The following is a 20,085-nucleotide window of genomic DNA, read 5'->3' on the forward strand; positions in this document are numbered from 1 at the left end:
ATTGTTATCTTTTTTATTCATTCAATCCAATTAATAAAATCATTATCGTTTGCCCACTTGTGGAGTATCAAGAATCCAAAATTATCTATCGCTGCCGACAAGATTCATTCTTGCGCCCAGCTCTATCTCCGAAGATCACCGCCGACCAAAGACTTGGGCGCCGGATTAATCTACGGATTTAAACTCTCAACGTTGCCGACGGAGACTCCTCCGCACCAGCCCTATCGTTTGTCCGCCGACCCTTAAACGAGGGCGCCAGAATTGTGGTGTTACAGTTGTGAATTCGGACGGAATTCTCATGTTAGGAGCAGGAGGCTCTTAACAGTGTGCAATGTGTGAAGTATGTGTATTTGTGTATAGTATATGTATTTTGTGTAAAGTGTGTGTGAGTGTGAATTTTATGTATAGTGTGTGTACAAATTTTTCAAATTCAATTTCATATCAATTACTTCATTTTACCAAACATAGGATTTATACTTAAATTAGAATTCAATTCAATTCCAATCCAATTTCATAGAATTCCAATTCTAATTCCAATTCCAATTCCGTGTATCAAATAGAGTCTTAAGGGAATTCTCGTGGATTAGGTAAAATTTACCAACTCCTCTATCACGTCTGATCTTGATATCAAGAATCTTCTTAGTTGTTCCATTTTGTTTTCACATATCTATTCAATTTGATCTAGCTTTTTGTTGGTTAGACTCTATCATTATTTGTTAATTAATGCTTGAGCATATAAGAGCGGGCAAGCATAGTCATGAATATAAGGAGGAAGATTTACATCAAGTGGGCAAGAATAACTTGATGAACACAACAAATATGGTTACATATTGGATGATTTATGAAATAAAAAAAATCTTTTTGAAGGGTAGTTGTATAGCATTAGAGGAAAGAATCGTATGATAGATATGGAAAGATAATCTCAGACGTTTGCATCATCTGCGTTTAAATTTGTAAATAATAGATGATAATAACTTAGGACTGATATTATCTAGGCAAAACATATCTTCAGGTCCTTGTATTAATACAGTTTCTTCAAATCCTTATACAAATAACTAATGTGTTTTGTTTCAGTAGGTCATTTTAAAATAATTTGTTTCATTAGATCCTTATACTAATACATTTTGATTTAAATTGCTTTTATACTTTTATTTTTAATTTGGTTGGATCTTTATTTAACGGTTTCAAAATTTAAATAATTTTTTTTGTGTTATTTTTTTTCTTAGTTATCTTAAAATTAATTCAGTTGCAATATTGACTAAAAAATCATTGGAAAAATAAAATTTTATAAGTTTATAACATGTAATATCAATAAATTTTCCATTGTTGAGTCGATACTACAATTGAATTAATTTTAAATGAATTGGAAAAAAAGAAAATTAAATAAATTTAACTAACTCATAAAAAGTTAATTAAATTTTGAATTCCGTAAAATAAAGATCCAACTAAGTTAAAAATAAAATTATTAAAATCTCTTAAATCAAATATATTAGTATAGAGACCTAATGAAAAAAAAATGTAAAAACACTTAATAAAACAAGATACATTGATACAAGAGTCTAATAAATCAAAAATTTGTAAAAGGATCTAATGAAACAAAATGTGTTTATATTAAAGACATTTAGATCTGTTTGGCCTATTGTCTAATGTATTTAATGACATATGTAAAGTTAGACACCACTATTCATTTATGATCCAATTGATGATAATTAGTCTTATTTATGATCCAAAGATTGATCTTTTAATGTCACCATATATATCCATGAATTTATCAATATAGATTAGAAATCATGGTGCATAACTTTATTTTTACACGACAAATGTTAGCGCATTATGGAAGTTGTATGTATACATTTTATATTTACACCTTTCATACCAATAATTTAATCAACAAGTTGCAATGTGCAACACATTTAATTCATCCACTTTACCACTGATGTAGGAAATAACTAAAATGCTCAACTTTTATTAAATAAGTTCAGTTTTTTGTATTATTTCATGAGATTTTATTACAATATAGTATAAGAGTTATTGAATTATTTCATGAGATTTTATTACAATATAGTATAAGAAAAAAATAATTACGATGGTGGACAATTGTAAACGCAAACACAAGAGTATACGCCCGTTGAACCACTTCCTTCAATGCATTGTCCAAATCCATTGATTTTAAAGCATTCCTCTCTGCATTTTGGGAGGTCACAACTATTTTTTTCTAATATTTTTTGGCACCGATTTTGAGCATCCACAAATTTGACCGCAACTGCAATAAAAAGGATTAGGAATAGTAATAATGAAAAGCAATCAAATACCACTAATTTAAGACAAAATAATAGTTACAAAGTGCTTTTGAAATGCAAACAATACATCATATTGCTATGCATGCGAGTTTATTTTGTCTTAATCCGTCTGCTTCGGTTTATAAAATTGTCCAACTTTATACTAAATCCCTAATATTTGTCATGTATTAAAAATTTACAATTTTCACTACCAACTCTTTAGAATATAACAAAACTTCCAAAATTTTCTCATGTATCTTGAAATTCACACTCTTGACTACTAACAATAAGGAATACATAAATTGCTAGGTACAAGTGCATAAAACATACCACAAATGTAAGTTATAGTTTAAACCTAAACTCATGAATTTATCATTATTGCGTGGCCATTTAGCTGGAAGGGAATTCTTATATAATTCCACATGTAAAAAAAATAGTAATTGATAGGACACACTAAATAAGATTGTCACTTTAATATATCTGAAATTATTTCTTGGTATGTGTGAGTTGTAACTTAAAAAATTATAGACAAAAGTAAAATTAAGACGGACCTGACACTGATAAAATGAAGAAAATAATGCAAAACAACTTATGTGCCATTTGAGAAGTTGATTTTCTATGATCCAATTGTCTTTGTGTATATGTTGATTGTTAAATGGAGAAAAGATCGATTTGTGTTCGTATAAAACAATGGTGCTCTATATATATACTCCCACATATTATGTAAAAGAAAGATAAATTTATATAAATTGTATACTATGCGATGTCTTTAAATTTTAAACCGGTATTTTTATTTAAATCGATTTTCTTATTAATTATTAGTATTCACCCTTTTTTTGTATTTGTAAAGTTATAATACTATCAAATTACATGGATGATGTGCAAATATGAAAATAGGGAATTTGCGTGGTTCAGTAAATGTGACCTACGTCCATGGCTGGAGGAAGAAAATTTTAGTACTATTGTGAAGATCATTACAAAAGGCTAACACCAATATTTCAAGTGATTTGAGAAAAGCTTTGTTTTGATGCAGTAGTGGTGCATTAATAACTATTCTCTAGTACCCCATTTATAGACAAATTGAGGAAGAGTCCACAAAGTTTGCTCACAAATTTAATTAATGTACACTACCAAAAATTTCACATGTGAGAAGACATATTTCAGCTGAGAATAAGGAGCCAAAATCTTCTTGACTAATTTTTTTAAAGTAATTGCAATTTTTCATCCATTTTAGAAAAGAGCAGCAAATCTTATGCTGTGTGTAAATAATTGAAAACTAGTGCTATATACATCAAATTGAATTTCCATATATTAAGATATTCTCAAACTCTGCAGTGATTTTTTTGTATATATCAACTAGATAACTAATTAAAAGGAAAAAGGATTGGCATATGCTGCTATGAAGCAATAAACTAGATTATTGCTGATAAACCAAAGTTAATTTTTTATTGCATTTGTAAAAGAAATTAGCATGATTACTATTATGCCAAAATTTCATGTGCTTTTTTCATCCTATGAATATAATTTTGAGCCACTTTGGTTTCATCACTTTGTCTGTCTGTATTGTTTTCATCAACATTTGTCTTCAAATCACTGTCACAATATATCATGTCTTAGAAAACTATTGTAACTAAAGTTGTTAATGATAAACACGGCTGTTCAAACTACTTAACCAAACAAAAGTCATGCAATAGAAATCAAGATAGACTCAAATGAACAAAAAAAAAAGAATATTTCAAGTTTGATTCTTGAAGTTATAAGGAAAAAGCAATTTGTAGGAAAACATGATGAGATATTTTGGAGCATTTGTTATGAATCTATTTGTGATGAATCTGTATGATAAGTGGGAACTTCCAAGCAGACACAAATCGCAGGGGGATTCCTTTCCAGCAAAGAATCATGCTTTTCCCATTCATGCCGAGGCTGCAGCTGCTCCAACACGCCCTCTCTCCGATCATCAGGCGCGCTTGACATAGAGACGCCTCGCTCATCTCCGTCTCCAAAATCCCAAATCTCGAAAAGTATTCCCTCCAGAAATCAATCCTGCGGTGATGGCTAAAGCCAATGCCACTAGTATCCTCATTCATAACACCGTTGCAGATCGATTCTTGAAAATGAAGTCTCTCGATTACATCGATGCAACGCCTCTCCCCTTCGAGGCAGCTCTCTAGGCAGTCCACAACAGCACTAGACATAGGCAGCGCGCCTCTGAAACGCTCACCAAAGCTCGAAGTGGTGAAACTCTCCTCCACATCAATGGCCACCATCACATGAGGATTGAGCCTTTTAAGGCCTCTTAATAAGCCCTCCACATTTTTGGTGCAGGCTGCCAAGCAATGGAGGCTGTGATCCATGAAAACTGCCACTTTTTCGCCTTCCTCGGACTCAAAATGAAGGTTAGCAAGCGTGTTCTTCTCTGCTAGGAGTGTTTTGAAGACAAGAGGGATGTTCATGGACTCTGCAATGGAGGAGAGAAGCTTGCCACTCTCTGCTACATTGTATACCGATGAGCAGACTGCAGTGATCTTGAGCTGCTTCAGTTGGCAGTTTTTTCGGTTGGATAGAGCTTGCATCATCACTATCCAGTAAGAGCAGAGCTTTCTGCCTATGTCGATGAAGTGGATTTTCTCTGCCGATGATAAGCTGTCCAAGATGGTCTGAATTGCAGCATAGTTGGAGATTTGGATAAGTGGGAGTTTCTGCTCACAAGCTAAGATAGTTTCTTTGATATCTCTCATATGTTCTTCCAAATCGAAATGATTTACTTGCCTCTCCAAATCGATTCTGCATTTCTTGGCATCAATTCTTTCGCTTAAGTATTTGGCATAGCAAGTGATGACTCTCTCAATTGGGAGATGGCCTGATGTTGGAACGGAGACGAGGAGGCTTTCAGCTTGATCGTAGTCTTCGTTTGAGAACTCCTCAGCAGCATTGAGAAGCATCAAAACATGCTTCAAATGATTCTCGTTTTGACTAGAGAGATCAGGTTTGAAGCCAAGTGATTCTGCAAGATTGATGAAATCACCTGTTTTGAGAGATGTGGGGTGGAAATGAAGAGCCATTTTAACTATTGTTACTGCAGATAATGCTTGAGAAGTTAAGGCACAGCGCGCCTCGTTTTTTTGATCTGTCTGGAGTTGGTTTGGCACACCCTCTCTCAGACGCTTCGTTTGAGTCCTGTACTTGCTCAAGAGAGCAAATGAGCCCTGCAAGTTAGAGGGAGATATTTGGAGCTTGCTCTTCTCCACCATAGCTGGAAGAATGGATGAAGTGATGAGAGAGGAGCTTTCGGTTTTATAACAGTGTCACCTGCCATTTCTTGAGATAAACGAAGAGGAAGGTGTAGAGAAGGAAAGACAACTATTCTTACAACACAACTAGATAATAGAGTTGACATTCTTTCGATGTTATGTTGTCTGGTAATGAAATAAAATGGAATTTTTAGGACGTTTGTTAGTCTGTCGATCAGTTCATCAGCCGCCTTAAATGCAGAGGAGATCTCAAGACATGACAGAGGAAGTTCTTCTTTGTGACATTTTCTAAGGAATATTCACTCATGAACTGACAAAAACTCCAAGGTTTAGGTGATCTTTATGTATATATTTTTATAATAGATTTGATCTTGATAACTTTTACTTGTGTTTCACTTTTGAAAACAAAAAGTGATGAAGGAATCAGTAGCAAATGCCTGTAATAATCTTGTTGTCTCGCTTGCCAATGGCCGGTGCTCTTTCTTCTTGTTCCAACACATTGGTTTTTGCAAAAAAATAAAAAAATAGTACTCGTACACTTGCGATAATATTTTTAGTACGGATAAAAAGTGCATCAACCATGTAATAGTATATACTAGCATTACTTTATTTTCACTTTTGAGACAAAAAAAAATACTGTAAAACAATTTTGCTTGTGTAAAGGAACTGCAACGAACACCTTTGAAATATAAATAAGTGATTCTATAGTAATAATAATAACACTAGTAGTAGTTACACATCAATTGGTCCCCTAATTTGTGTTCATGTTCATATTAACAAATACAATCGACCAAAAAGGCCAAATACTTTGTTTTTATCCTTTCTACTCTGTTTTGGTACATCATCAAGCTAGCCTTAATAAACTCTCAACTTGTCAGGAGTTTCTGCAAACATACCATTAGACATATGTGTAAAAGCTTTGAATCAAGAAACCATACGACCAACAGTTTTTGTGGGTAGCTCTCTCGCGCTCGCCATCTTTTCTTTGTCTCCAATGCCTCGAGAGAGTTTATGTCAGCGTAATAGAGTTGTGAGTCACACTCCACCTCCAACAACATGAAAAACTGTATCTTGCTGTCTCATTAGGCAGCAGCCTCTTTCTTTCGAGCCCACAGCATCACAAGGGAGAATCCCATCAACGACATAATCACAGTCTGCTTAAATCACCATAAGAAGGCAATCAGATCAGTAGTAAAGTATACAGAGGGTAAAGCTGCAGTTTTTCTTAACACATATGTAGAATAGTGGTTGTCTTCTTTAGAACGAAGGATGTAATTATGGACTTACGGAGATAGCCGGGGGGATGCTGACGAGAGGGTCTTCGAAGAACTTATTGGCAAGCGCCAGGCCTAAAAGACTGCTCTGCATGCCTGTGTTAGGGTGTAGGGGTCAGTTCGACTCCAAATCATTGTTCATCCTGATTGTATAAGTAGTTGTATCTTAGAGATAAAGCCGACCTGTTTCGTATGATAGTGTTCTTTGCAGAAGTTTTACATCAGGCAGATCACGAAAAGCTAGACCGGTGAGGGAGTATCCAGCAATGAATGCTGACAGATGGAATGCAATCACCAGCAGCAGCACTGAAATTCCAGAAGGGGACATCACTGATTCAACGTTGATAGCAAGTGGCGCTCCAATGCATAGTGAAGTCACAAACACTGAGAGAGGAGGCAGAATTGGACGAATTGCAGTGCAAAGTTTAGGAAAGAATCTGCAGGTGTGAGTCAAGAAAAAGTAAGACACTATTGTACAAAAAAGAAGCAAATTTGGATTAGTCTATACCTATTCAAGAGCAACCCGGTGGCGATAGGAGTGACAACAATCTGCAGAATATTGGAAACCATTCCTTTCACATCAACGGGCAGCTTAGTCCCGATAAGTAGTAACGACAAGAAGGGTGTGACAAAGACTGCTGAAGCAGTGGACAGAGATGTCATGACGATGCTAAGAGGAGCCATTTCCGGATCGGTCAAAAATGTGGCATAATTCGAGAGCTGCGCCCCACTGACACAAGACGTTAACATGATCCCAACAGCTGAAACGCATAGTAGCCAAAGTTAGGCCTTTTTCATCACTTCTCATGAAATCACTCACCAAGAAATCTAACCTAGGGGAGTTGGGAGACCGAAGATTGTCATTGAAATCGTGCCAAAAATATATCCAAAGAGGGGCTTTATGACAAACTGTCCAATGTAGCCAGCAGAAATGGCTGCTGGTCTCCTAAACGCTTCGAGAAAATCCTTCTCGCTTGAATTAACTCCAACAGCGAACATCAGAAAGCCTAATGCTGGAGCATAATACCTAATGATTCAAATAATCATACGTTAAGCTGTTATATGAACACACATTAACTGTAATGAGCAATCAAAAACCTCGTCTACTATATATGATCACCTAAAATATCAGTTCATCACTTAATCGTGCAAGTTACATGAGAACCGTACACATATAAAGTGTCTTTAACACTAACCATCTTTTGTAGAACAATGCAGCAGAAGAGCATAGCAATTAAGTCATACAAAAAAACTCTATCATTTGACTATTTTGAGTAATCGAACACACCTGTTAGTGAACCAAGTGAATGAAGGCGGGTACACAAGAGCCAATATTGTGCTGGCTAGAACCACTTGAGGCAGAAAAGAATTCGCTCCTTTCAAAATGGTGAGTAAGGAAACTTTCTCCTGAATCTGAAGGCAGAAGTAAATTTACCTCAATTTGGTATTGAGAGAAAGCTATCAAAAGCCATGTTCTAACAAGAGCAAGATAGTTCAAGAATCATTCTTTAAGATTTTATCCTAGATTTGAAGAGATACAGGCATATAAATACCTTAGGGGAATCAGATTCGTGCTCGAATGATGATAGATTATCAGGAGCATACTTGCTGATTAATGAGAATCTACTTAATCCACCTACATTTACAACACAATTGAGTAATGAAGAATAAAGCACAAAAGAAACTACTACTAATACTGGTTTCCTAATAACTAACACCAATCTATATCAATTTATGCATTGAGAACTGCGAAGCAACACTAGATCACAATGGCAAGAAAAAATTGGTTATATATATTAATTGTGCACAATACATTGATTAAATTACATAAAAATTAATGTGAGCTAAAATAAGAAAAGAAGAAGTCACCAGAGGCTGGATGATAAAGGAAGGTTGAGGAACGAAGCCCTGAAAAAGAGAAGAGGGATTTATTAATTAAACAAAAGTCAAAACTTTTTCACTTTATCTCGGGTTTTTTTGAGCAACCTGAAAAGTGGGAGGAATTGTGGCGGGATGAAGCCGCGGCAGCGATGGGGAATTGACTGGGAGATTTGGGGAAAGATGGAAGGCAGTGGAAGGTGAGAGAGTGGTGGAGTAGGTTGCCATTGACGCTCATAATTCGAATCGAACAGTTGAGAGAGAGAGAGAGGGAGAGAGAGAGAGAGTCAAATGTCTTGTGAGTGATCACGTGATTTTATAGTCTGTAATTGTATCCCCTCTATTTAAGAATATAAAGTACTGCGAAAAAATAAAGTGATACAGAATAAAGTTAATTGTAAAAATACGACTTAATTAATTTTTGTAATGGAATGGATAGAATATATTTTTTGCTAAAATAAAATAAAATAAAATGTGATGATTAAATTGTAAATACAAAATCAATATAAGTATATACTAGTATTAAACACGCATAAATTGGTACTAATAAAAGAGAAATGATAGTACTACTATCTATGTTATGTGAGCAACACCGTCAACGTACGTTTATATATTTAATTTGATTATAATACATTAAAAAATGTTACTGGAACTTTTAATTTTATAAGATTCATAAAAATACATTGTTTATGCTGAGAGCATCCGCAGCGGTGGCGGTTGGCGCTACCGCCGTCCGTGCCAGCGGCAAGGCGAAGGACCGCCACCGCTGCAACCGCGCCGCTGGCACGGCGCTGCTCGATGTATCGAGCACGTCCGTGCCAGCGGACGCACACGTGGCGGTCTCTGATTCGCCAACGGCATAGCCGTTGGTTTCAAACATTTTTTTATTTTTTTTTTTAAAAAATCGGATTTTTATTAAAAAAATCGATAAAAAATAAAAAAAAATTTTCACTTCCCCAAAAAATTATATCCGTTTATAACCGTTTTTCCCCACTTTTTAATTTTTTTTTTATTTTTTTTACCCCAAAAATACACACTTTCATCTATAAATACCCCCAATTTCACTCCAAAAAATTCACACTTTCACTACACAATTCTCATCATCAATCTCTCATATCCATTTTCATCTTCCTCTCACACCCTACAACACCACTATGTCCGGTAACGACGACAACCCAAGCGGCTCTCACGGTTGGAACCCCGAATGGTTCGGTTCGCAACCGTTTCATAGTCCGGAAACGGAATATTCGGCCCCTCCTCTCACCCAAGATTCGGGCGTTCCGAGTGGCTACCGGCCATACCCAATCGACGATCAAGGTGCCTCCGATGGGCGCTACGGGTGGACACCGGAGCCTAGGCCTCGCGCCCCTTCCCAAATGCCGAATCCTCCATCTCGCGCCGGTGTCCGCACACCGTACTCACCGGCGGAGATGGAAAGATTGTTCAAGGCGTACTTAGAAATCTCCGAAGATGCGGTGGTTGGAACGAACCAATCCGGCGATCACTTTTGGTGGCGCGTCTCTAGCCGGTACAATGCACACCGGCCGCCGGGAACGATCGAGCGCAACGAGAGTATGGTGCGCAACTGCATCGGCCGAGCCAACGAAGAAATTGGCAAGTTCAACGGCTATTTCATCCAGGAGTCCCGGAATGCCGGGAGCGGCCGAAGCGAGGTCGACATCATCACCGCCTCGCTGAGCACCTACCAATCCATGAACGGTAAGTCGTTCAAATATCTTAACGTTTGGCAGGAGACGCGGACGCACCCGAAGTATAAGGGAGGCATAACATCCTCCTCTAGCGGCTCCTCCAAACGCTCACGGTCGGCATCCCTATCCGACGCCGGCGAAGAAGTGGCTAGCCAACTCGCCGAAGCTAACTTGGGTAGCCCCGATGCCCAACCAAGCGGTTCCCGACGCCGACCGCAAGGTAGGAAGAAGGCGGCGGCCGAACGACGTCGCGCCGCGACTCCATCTGCCCCTGCTCCCGAACCCGCACCCTATGTTCCACCTCCACCCCCGAACAACTCGTTGTGGGCCCTTTTGGCCCAACTCAATATGGCCAATAGGTCAACTATGACCCCCACGCAACTTCAAACGCACGAGTCCATGATATTGGGTCTCCAAAAACAATTGGGGTTGGTGCCGCCGGATGCGTAGTCTTCCTCGGGTTATATTAGCCAATAATTATGTAATTTTTAATTTTTAGGAGTTTAATTATGTAATTTTTAATTTTTAGTATTTTAATTATGTAATTTTTAATTTTTAGGATTTTAATTATGTCTTTTTATTTTATTTGTAATTTGTTATTTTTATTGTGGTTTTTTTAATGAATTTTAGTATTATGAAAATGTTTTTGTGTAATTGAATTTTATATTAATTGTGCTCGTCCTTGCGGAAGAGCACAGTTGTGGGTGTTGTGCTCTTGCCAGAGAGCAGGCATGAATAGTACCGCCCGGGCCCACAACCGTGCCGCTGGTAAGAGCACGGTTGTGGATGCTCTGATAATATTAATTCATTAAACATTTATATCTAAATAACAGTATAATGTAATGGATTTTAAAAAAAATCAAAATCTCCTAATATTCCTAGGCCATATTTGGTTGGCAGGAAAGTAAAGTTGGCAAGGAAAATGATTTCTGGAAAAATGAATCCCGGGAATATGATTTCTAATAACTTTACTTTCCCGTGTTTGGAAAATATCAAGATTTGAAAGTATATATTTGATTTAAACACTAAACTAAAAATATACTTATCATTTTTTATTTATAAAAAATAATAATACATATTATTTAATAAATTATTAATTACAAATGATAATAATTATATTATTTTATTTATTATTACGATGGATAGTTTAAATATGGATTATACATCATAATATATAATAATATAATAATAAATAAGATTATTATTATTATCATTATATTTACTTAATTTTTAATTGAATAAATTTTATAATTTAAAATTTCACTACAATTTTATTGTTAATTACTAATTTATAAATTCATAATTATTATAGTATTATATAATTATAATTATATTTAATTATTTAATATATTATTATTATTATTATTATGATAATAAAAATAAAAATAAATATTAATAATATAGTTATAATTATGATAATTTGAATTATAGTTATTTATTATCCTGAAATTAAGTATGGTTTATACTTTTAAATTATTTTTAAAACATTGTAATAAATAATAATAATAATGATGATGATGATAATAATGATAATAATAATAATAAGAATAATAAGAATAAACTGTACTATATTGTATTAAATATGTAAGAATCCTAAAACTGAGAAAAAGAATACCTAAGAAAAGTTAGGATTCAGAATCCTAGAAAGTTGTACCAACTTTCCTTTTTTCAGGATTTTGATTACTTTCCCAGTTTGATTAAAAACGGAAACAAACACAGGAATTTAAAATTTAAAGAATTAGATTACTTTCCCAGACAGAATCCTAGCAACCAAACATGGCTTTAGTGATTTGCGTGGCATGATATAGCTTAAGTAAGTAAGCATAATAGTACTAGCTAGTATTCAAAATCTCCTAATATTTCAATAAAAAAAAATACATTTCACATATACTCCATATACTAGTAGAAGTAATTAAGCATATACATAAGCATTGAATTTAGCATGTATTTAAAAAAAGATTCCTTGCTTGGGAACATATAGAGGTTTTTATTTCAAACTTTAATTTTTTTACTATTTCTCAAAATTGCTAGTAGAACTTTTTTTCTTCTTTTGTTTAGGAAAATAAATTAATTAACCAAGCGAAAACATGATCTCATTCTATAATCTGCAAAGGGTATTATTTATTAAGAGCATCCCCGAGGAAAAAGGTAAATGGAATGGTAAAGTCCTATAACTATCATATTTATTTTTTTTTAATGTAAAATCATACTCCAAGGGGAGAGGTATTTGAGAATGTATTATACATTTTTCTCATTTTGAAGAGATATCTTTACCTCTCCATTCTCATAACTAACATATTTGCCTTCTTTTCATGAAAAATCATTCTCCAAGGGGAAGGTATTTAAGAAGGTATCACACTTTATATTTTTAATGCATTTTGTACTATTATTTTATTGATTTACCTTTCTATAAATCTTTTTTCTTTGGAATGTGTTATTTTTTGGAAAGGTATATATTCCACTTTATGAGAAGATAACTAGATAATATACCACTTTTCTTTACCTCTCCTTGTTGAGATGCTATGATATAAATCAAACATACACTGGTGGCAAGGGAATAAATTAATAAAGTTGAACAATTTTAATTAGTTGTCTGATTGCATGCCAAATTATTCCTTTTGAGATTCCATTATCTTCCATTTTGTCGCTTTATTAATTAAATACACGTTGTCAATGTTTCTGAAAACCTTCTTTGTATGTGGCTCGCCACGTCAGCCAAAACATGTTCCTCAAAATTATTTTGCCAAACGTTTACCTAAATTTAATATTTTAAATAGTGTTTCTATTTTTAATTTTATTTTCATTATTCCCATTATCTTGTGAACGGAGGAATGTTAAATAAAATTTAATAAGTAAAAGTGTAAAAAAGAGTACAAGCAATGAATTTGTGAAAAATCTTTAACTTAAAAGCTTCGAATGAAATATGCATTAATTTAGAAGACATTGTTTAGTCATTATTTTTAATAGGAGTAACTAGTACTATTTTAATAGAATGTTAGGATTTGATTTGATTTAGTTTGATTTGTTTATTTTTTTAATATGTCTTTTTAATTTTTCTAATGTGAAACTCATGGTCAGATTGTCAATTGATTAACTAATCTGATAGATATAATTTGATGTACAAATTTTAGATATAAATTCCTCCTAATTGATAGTATGATATTTAATACCCATGTAAATTCCTCCTAATTGATAGTATGATATTTAATACACATGGGTAGATGTTGGCAATTGAAACTAAAAATATATAACATATGACAATTGAAACTAAAAATATATAACATATAACTGTCCCACATCGGTGTCAAGAGAAAACTGAAACTAGTATATAAGTCTCATGGGCCCCTCCTCCTATCACCAATTGGTTTTAGGATGGAACCCACGGATTTCTATCATGGTATCAGAGCGGGTCGCCGACTGTGGGTCATATTTAACTGACCCAGCAGTATATCTGGGCTGAAACCGAAAAAAAAATGACTGACCCAGCAGTATAACTGTGCTGAAAATTTGGGCCAAGTCGTCCCAACCGATCGAAAAAAATTGGACCGATTGTCCACTCGATTAGAAAAAAGATGGCAATTGAAACTAAAAATATATAACATATAACTGTCCCACATCTTTGTCAAGAGAAAACTGAAACTAGTATATAAGTCTCATGGGCCCCTCCTCCTATCAAGAGAAAACTGAAACTAGTATATAAGTCTCATGGGCCCCTCCTCCTATCACCAATTGGTCGAAACTAGTATATAAGTCTCATGGGCCCCTCCTCCTATCACCAATTGGTCCTCCTATCACCAATTGGTTTTAGGATGGAACCCACTGATTTCTATCAGTAGACATAATATGACGTGCGATTAGATTTTCCAGAGTTGCGAATTCTCAAATTAATTAACACCTATTTTCAGGGAAATAAAATGTGACTCATTTTTCGGAAGCTAATATCTGAATCGGCCTATTTCAAGAATTTTGTTCTATTTTTTGTTATCACAACAGTATTTTATAAATACTACTAGTATTATATATAGTACAATAATACAAATGCAATAATATTTTATATACATCACATTTTTAAATACACATTATTCGAAGGCAATCAATATCATATTCGAAGTCAAAGTAACATTCCTTGACACGTTTTATAGTTTTGCCACTCAAATAAAACAAAGTGTTGTTGTCGTACTCCTTCCCACACCATTTTATATAGTAATAGAGTCATTTTAGCATTTTAATACGTTCCATAATAATAGAGTCATTTTTAGTAAAAGTCAACACATTTCTCCACATCCAGTAAAAGTCAATGCATTTCTCCACACCCAGTAAAAGTCAATACATTTCTCCACACCTATTTTACTCTCTATTACTTTATTCCCTCTTCATCTCTCTACCTTTTTCATTTTTGCTTTATTCTCCATTTACTTAATTCACCTAACACAATTTTCTTAATCTCCGTGCAAAAAAACGGCAGCTATGGAAAAGAGGGAGTATTCAGCTGATTTTGTTCCTCGCGAAATCTCGGCTGAATTGGATTACACACAGCTAACCGAGGATCATAAAATTGCCATATGTAGGAGTTACTAAGCTCAAATCCCTGACTCACTCAGGTGTCATATTTTGGAATTGATTTGCACCATTTGTGTGTTTGATTTGGGCAGCAATTGATTGATCAATCGATTAGGTTTTTGTGTCGGCGTGACATGCCTTACAATGCTGGCGATGAGGAGTATCGCAGGCTCGTGGCGGATTACGTGAAATTGGAGGGTGGCGGCGGTGGCCAGTGGCATGCGGATACGTCGACGTCTGGTTGTTGCGGAGGCGACACAGGCGGAGGCGATGTGGCTTCCTCTGATGGTGGGTGGTGGTTGTGGTCTTTGTGGTGGTGGCTGAAACTGGTGCTGGTGGTCTTGTTTGTTGCCGTATTGGGCGCGGTTTTCTTCAAATGGATCGGACCCTTTTTCATGGATAAGGTTTATTCTGTTTCTGATTTATCCACAAAAGTGATGTTTTGCTCGTCAAATTTAGGAGTTTTCAGTGAATGCACGGTTTTCTCATTTGTGTGTTGTTCCTCTGTTAATAAACTTTTGATAAAGTGTTTTCATTCCTTTTTTTTAAAAGTCTCATGTTTGTGGTTTCTTGCTGATACTACCCTGTGGAGTTTACTCTCAATTCTTGGTTAAAATTCTAGCACTTTAGTCATCATTGACTTTGAGATATGTTGTTATTGTTGAAGCTAGATAAGTGTTTTCCTGGAGCTCTTAATGTTGAAGCTAGATATGCACTTTTCATTCAATCAGTGTTATATATGCTGAACTCTTAATAATCATAATTAAGTTCTAGTAGCTCTGATGCATTCGACAAGTTATTGTCATTCCACGATTGACATAATGGAAACTGATTTTTTGTGCTTACATGAATCCAGTTGCTGAATGTCTCTGGAGTAATATATCGAAATACTCGATAATTGTTTTGATTAGTCTGATGCTATTGTTTAAATTATCCAGAGAAAGGTGTCATAGGCTCTCAAGGTAAGATCGTTTTGGCTGTAGAATATCATGTTAATTCATAGATGCAATAGTTTATCCCAGGAACGTAAACTGATGGCTTCTCATAATTGCATCTCTTGAATCTTGGCCATTTCATGTAAGCCAAGAGCCAGTTGGACATCATTCACACATTTTCACAATATTTATCCTAACATTATTACCCTAGGTATGTTCTAATTGAATATGCTTTTTATGTTTTCCAGGAAATCATACCCATGATAAATTGGGTGCAGAGTACTTTCAGCACAACTATTTTAGGACTCATAGTGTTTGCTTCTCTGGCAATATTCCCAGTATTTCTTATACCTTCTACACCATCCCAGTGGGTTGCCGGGATGACTTTTGGTTATGGTTATGGGTTTCTGTTGATCACTGGTGGAGTTTTGATTGGCAGCTCTATTCCTTATTTCATAGGTTTATTATTCTACCATAGAATCCATGTATGGAAAGCAACTTACTTCACTTCTGTGTTTTTCTTGTGCTCTGGTTTTTATACTCCACAATAAGCAACCACCATATCTTCTCACATGCAGGCATGGTTAGAAAGGCACCCAAAGCGAGCTTCAATATTAAGACTAGCTGGCGAAGGAAACTGGTTTAGTCAGTTTCGAGCTGTTTCTTTGATTAGGATTTCCCCATTCCCTTATATCATATACAACTACTGTGCTGTGGCTACAGATGTGAGATATGTTCCTTATTTGTTGGGGACTGCGGTGGGAATGGTGCCAGATATAATTGTTGCACTTTACACGTGAGAACTCCTTGGTTCCCTCCTGTGTGTGTGTGTGAATCTCTGGATTTTCTCACTATCTGTCTATAAAAATATGCAAAATAAATAGAGTTGAAGTTTTTTATTGGTCTCTACTAAATTACATTTTTTTCTGTACTGACAAATACAGTCCACGAACTTTGAACATGTAATTGTCAATTCACGTGCAGTATCGGTCTCATTATGTAGGTTATGACAACTTTAGGGCTTTGAATAAGTTATATATTCAACACCAGGTAGTTCCCACTTAGATTATGTTTATGATTATTCTCTCTGTTTTGTCCTGTGAAGATTACGTGATTTTGAATCCATGCAGTCTGTTTGGAAATCAGGCTGTGGAGAACCTTTGTGGTTTGTACTACTTCACCACCACTTGCTATGAAATTTTGATGTCAATTTGCTTCTGATCAAAATATTGTTGGCTTTCCTTTTGCATGATTTATGCCCTCTATGATTGTACTCTATTGTGGTTCTGATTCTCGATCTGATTGTATAGCTTTGTATGAGTGTGTCTTTATAACAGGAATGACATTTTCTGTCCCTCGTGGTTTCCATTAGCATCTATTCGTTTGCTATGTGCCCAAAGTGTGCTAACATCCTACACTATGTGCCCAAAGGCTGCACTCACTTTAACTACATCATGTAATAAATAGGAATAGAGAAAATTGTTAATCTACATATTAAAATGATTTACTAGTGTTCTAGTGTGTTGCAGCTTGTTTTGTGGTGCATACAGAGTGAGTATGCTTTCTTACGGTTCGTGCTTGCTGTTTGTAGAGGGGTCCTGATTAAAACATTAGCTAATGCTTCACAAGATGGGAAATCTATGCCAGTTTCCCAGATGGTGATTAACGTGGCCGGGTTTTGCATCACTGTGAGCGCGACTGTAGCAGTGACATGGTATGCAAAGAGGCGACTGAAGGAGCTACAGATGCGAGAGACAGCGACTGAAGATGGAGGCCTAAAGATTAATCAACAACTGTTTTATCATTTATGTATGTACTCTACAAATGGAAACCACGGTTTTTTACAATGGTGTTGTTCCTTTCTTTACTAATGTGAATACATATATTTATACCAACACACTTTTTCAAATGACATTACTTTGGGGGTGTGAACAATTGCTAACTCATCATTTAATTGCTAACTACAATTTATTTAAGATCATAGGATTTTAGAAATCTTGTTGTCTACAATTTGCCATTGTAATTTCGTTTTTCCTTTTTAATATTAAAAAGATAATAACAACTATCAAATTTAGGGTTTAGAAACACAATGTAAATACAGTGTATTAAATACATCGACACAAAGACATGACAATGCCAATACAATTTCATATTGACATTGTACAAGCATTGTATTGACATATTATATGTCGTGTATTGATATAAAACTATTAACGAAATTTATGAATTTTTTTTCAAATTTTGACATCGGAACATATGCAACCGAGATTTCGTTAGAATCCTTATAAAATTATCTTTAATTTGATATATGTTGTGCGAAAAAATAATTTAAATCGAGAAAGTTATATGCGTTTTAAAGTTATGAGGTATTTTTTAAAAGTCAATAACAACTAATTTATTGTAAATTGACCTTAATACCTTTATTAATATTTTTTCTGATCGTATTGACATTTTGAGATTGATGATCTAGACCCTTGATTTGAATATCTAATGGCTATTATTTAATTATAGTTATCAGTTAGCAATATAACACTCCAATATTACTTTGACTATATAAAGTGTATATTTCTTATTCACACCCAGTAAGTGATTCTAAGCTGGTAATACTTTGACTATATAAAGTGTATATTTCTTATTCACACCCAGTAAGTGATTCTAAGCTGGTAATTTAATTTTACTTAGACATCATTATTAAAATTTTTAATGATTGAATTTTGATTTAACTAAAACAATAACAGCGGTCCTTTATTTTATTTCGTATTCCTACAATTTACATGGACGAAATAAAAATGCTAGCCAGCCTGAAAGGGTATTTGCCAACCAAATTTTAGAGTATTATGTCCCCCAACCAAATTAAGAAAATGAGAATAAATGAAATAAATTGAAAGTCAAAACCAAAATGCAATAATTATAATTGCTTATCTTCTATAGTGTTCCCTTTTAAGCGCATAAAGATAGGATCCAAATCAAGTAGCAATTTTAATATAGTTCTATTTCCGCGTAAAATTGTTTTTTTATTAGCACTAAGACGCACTCTGTTTGTTTGCCCCATGGTTGATTATAATTTTATACTCATATAATTGTTTCAATGATTGGCAACCAACAAAATATGCTGAAATTACTTAATTAAACTCTGCATTTCTATTATTCTACTATTATATTTTGAATCGGATTCATACACATCAATTTGGATAGCAATTTTAGTTCTTTATATAGTTAAATTGAGTGTTTACACTATGGTGCTATAGTAACGTGTCTATATAGTTAAATGAAAAGAATGAATTTTCAAGTATTTAAAATTTCCACGACTCAATTTCTATCAATAACTAATTAACTCACGTAAACAAATTAACGCTAAAGTTATAAAAAGGTTTATCGTTTGATTGTCAAAACATTCAACTATTCAAGTAGCATTTTGAACAAAATCTTCTACTCAACTACTACTCCTATTAAATAAAGGGGTTGGCAGGGGAAGCATGCGTTCTAACGGATCACATATACGGATCTATTTTGCAGATTATTTAGATAAATTCTATTCGCGTAATTATCACATGTATCATGCTCATAACTTGAATTTCAAACATGCTTTAGCACAAAAAATCCCTAAAACATGCTTGCTACGGAGTTAGCCAATTTACCTCGTTGATTCTCCAAAGAATCGTCGATTGCTCCCGCCTTCTCTACGATGTTCTTCAATACTAGACCACGAATCTTCTGACTGGTGTCCCGAACTCTATTCCGACATCAGGGTGGGCTGATCTTATCGAAACACTAGGACTTGAATAAAGAAGACAGAAATTTCTCACGGAGGAGGAGCTGAAAATCTCACGGAGGAGAAAATCTTTTTGAAATTTTCGTCCCCTCTAAAATTAGAGTGGGCGAAATTTTCATGACAATTAATTGTATCTGTTCTGTCTCCTTTATTCTCCTATTTATAATAGTTCATATTGGGCTCAGTCAGAGATCTATGGAAGGTTTTGGATATGGGCTCCCCAATTAGCTTTTTAATGATTAAATTGAACCCACAATTTAATACAAGCTATGGACTTAATTAATTAACATCTTATTAATTCCAAGAGTAGACTTAGCAAGAAACACTTATTTATTATTCATAGAGTGATAAAACTCCAACTGACCAGTTTCTGAATAATAAAACCTTGTTCAAGCTCCTCTTGAGGACATTATCAAACGAGACTCAC

At 34.7% G+C, this 20,085-nt stretch overlaps 3 protein-coding genes across 3 annotated transcripts; 1 reads left to right on the forward strand and 2 right to left on the reverse strand.

Moving 5' to 3' along the window:
- Positions 1–4,096: 4,096 nt before the first annotated feature.
- On the reverse strand, positions 4,097–5,530 carry LOC121797035 (DELLA protein 1-like). The gene has a single exon (XM_042195771.1). It carries the CDS (start codon positions 5,528–5,530, stop codon positions 4,097–4,099), a length of 1,434 nt encoding a protein of 477 aa, XP_042051705.1.
- Positions 5,531–6,210: 680 nt separating this feature from the next.
- On the reverse strand, positions 6,211–8,975 carry LOC121797468 (probable sodium/metabolite cotransporter BASS5, chloroplastic). Its single transcript, XM_042196231.1, has 9 exons — positions 8,791–8,975; positions 8,674–8,712; positions 8,358–8,440; positions 8,093–8,217; positions 7,638–7,831; positions 7,313–7,565; positions 6,988–7,241; positions 6,818–6,900; positions 6,211–6,684 (listed from the first exon to the last, which is right to left on the reverse strand). Exons 1-9 carry the CDS (start codon positions 8,918–8,920, stop codon positions 6,613–6,615), a joined length of 1,233 nt encoding a protein of 410 aa, XP_042052165.1. The 5' UTR covers positions 8,921–8,975; the 3' UTR covers positions 6,211–6,612.
- Positions 8,976–14,840: 5,865 nt separating this feature from the next.
- On the forward strand, positions 14,841–17,803 carry LOC121796076 (transmembrane protein 64-like). The gene is made up of 5 exons (XM_042194799.1): positions 14,841–14,992; positions 15,067–15,355; positions 16,135–16,371; positions 16,465–16,682; positions 17,478–17,803. The coding sequence occupies exons 2-5, from the start codon at positions 15,086–15,088 to the stop codon at positions 17,755–17,757; spliced, it is 1,005 nt and encodes a 334-aa protein (XP_042050733.1). The 5' UTR covers positions 14,841–14,992; positions 15,067–15,085; the 3' UTR covers positions 17,758–17,803.
- The last annotated feature ends 2,282 nt before the right edge of the window (positions 17,804–20,085 follow it).

The sequence above is a fragment of the Salvia splendens genome, chromosome 3 (genome assembly GCF_004379255.2).
Source record: "Salvia splendens isolate huo1 chromosome 3, SspV2, whole genome shotgun sequence".
NCBI lineage: Eukaryota > Viridiplantae > Streptophyta > Magnoliopsida > Lamiales > Lamiaceae > Salvia > Salvia splendens.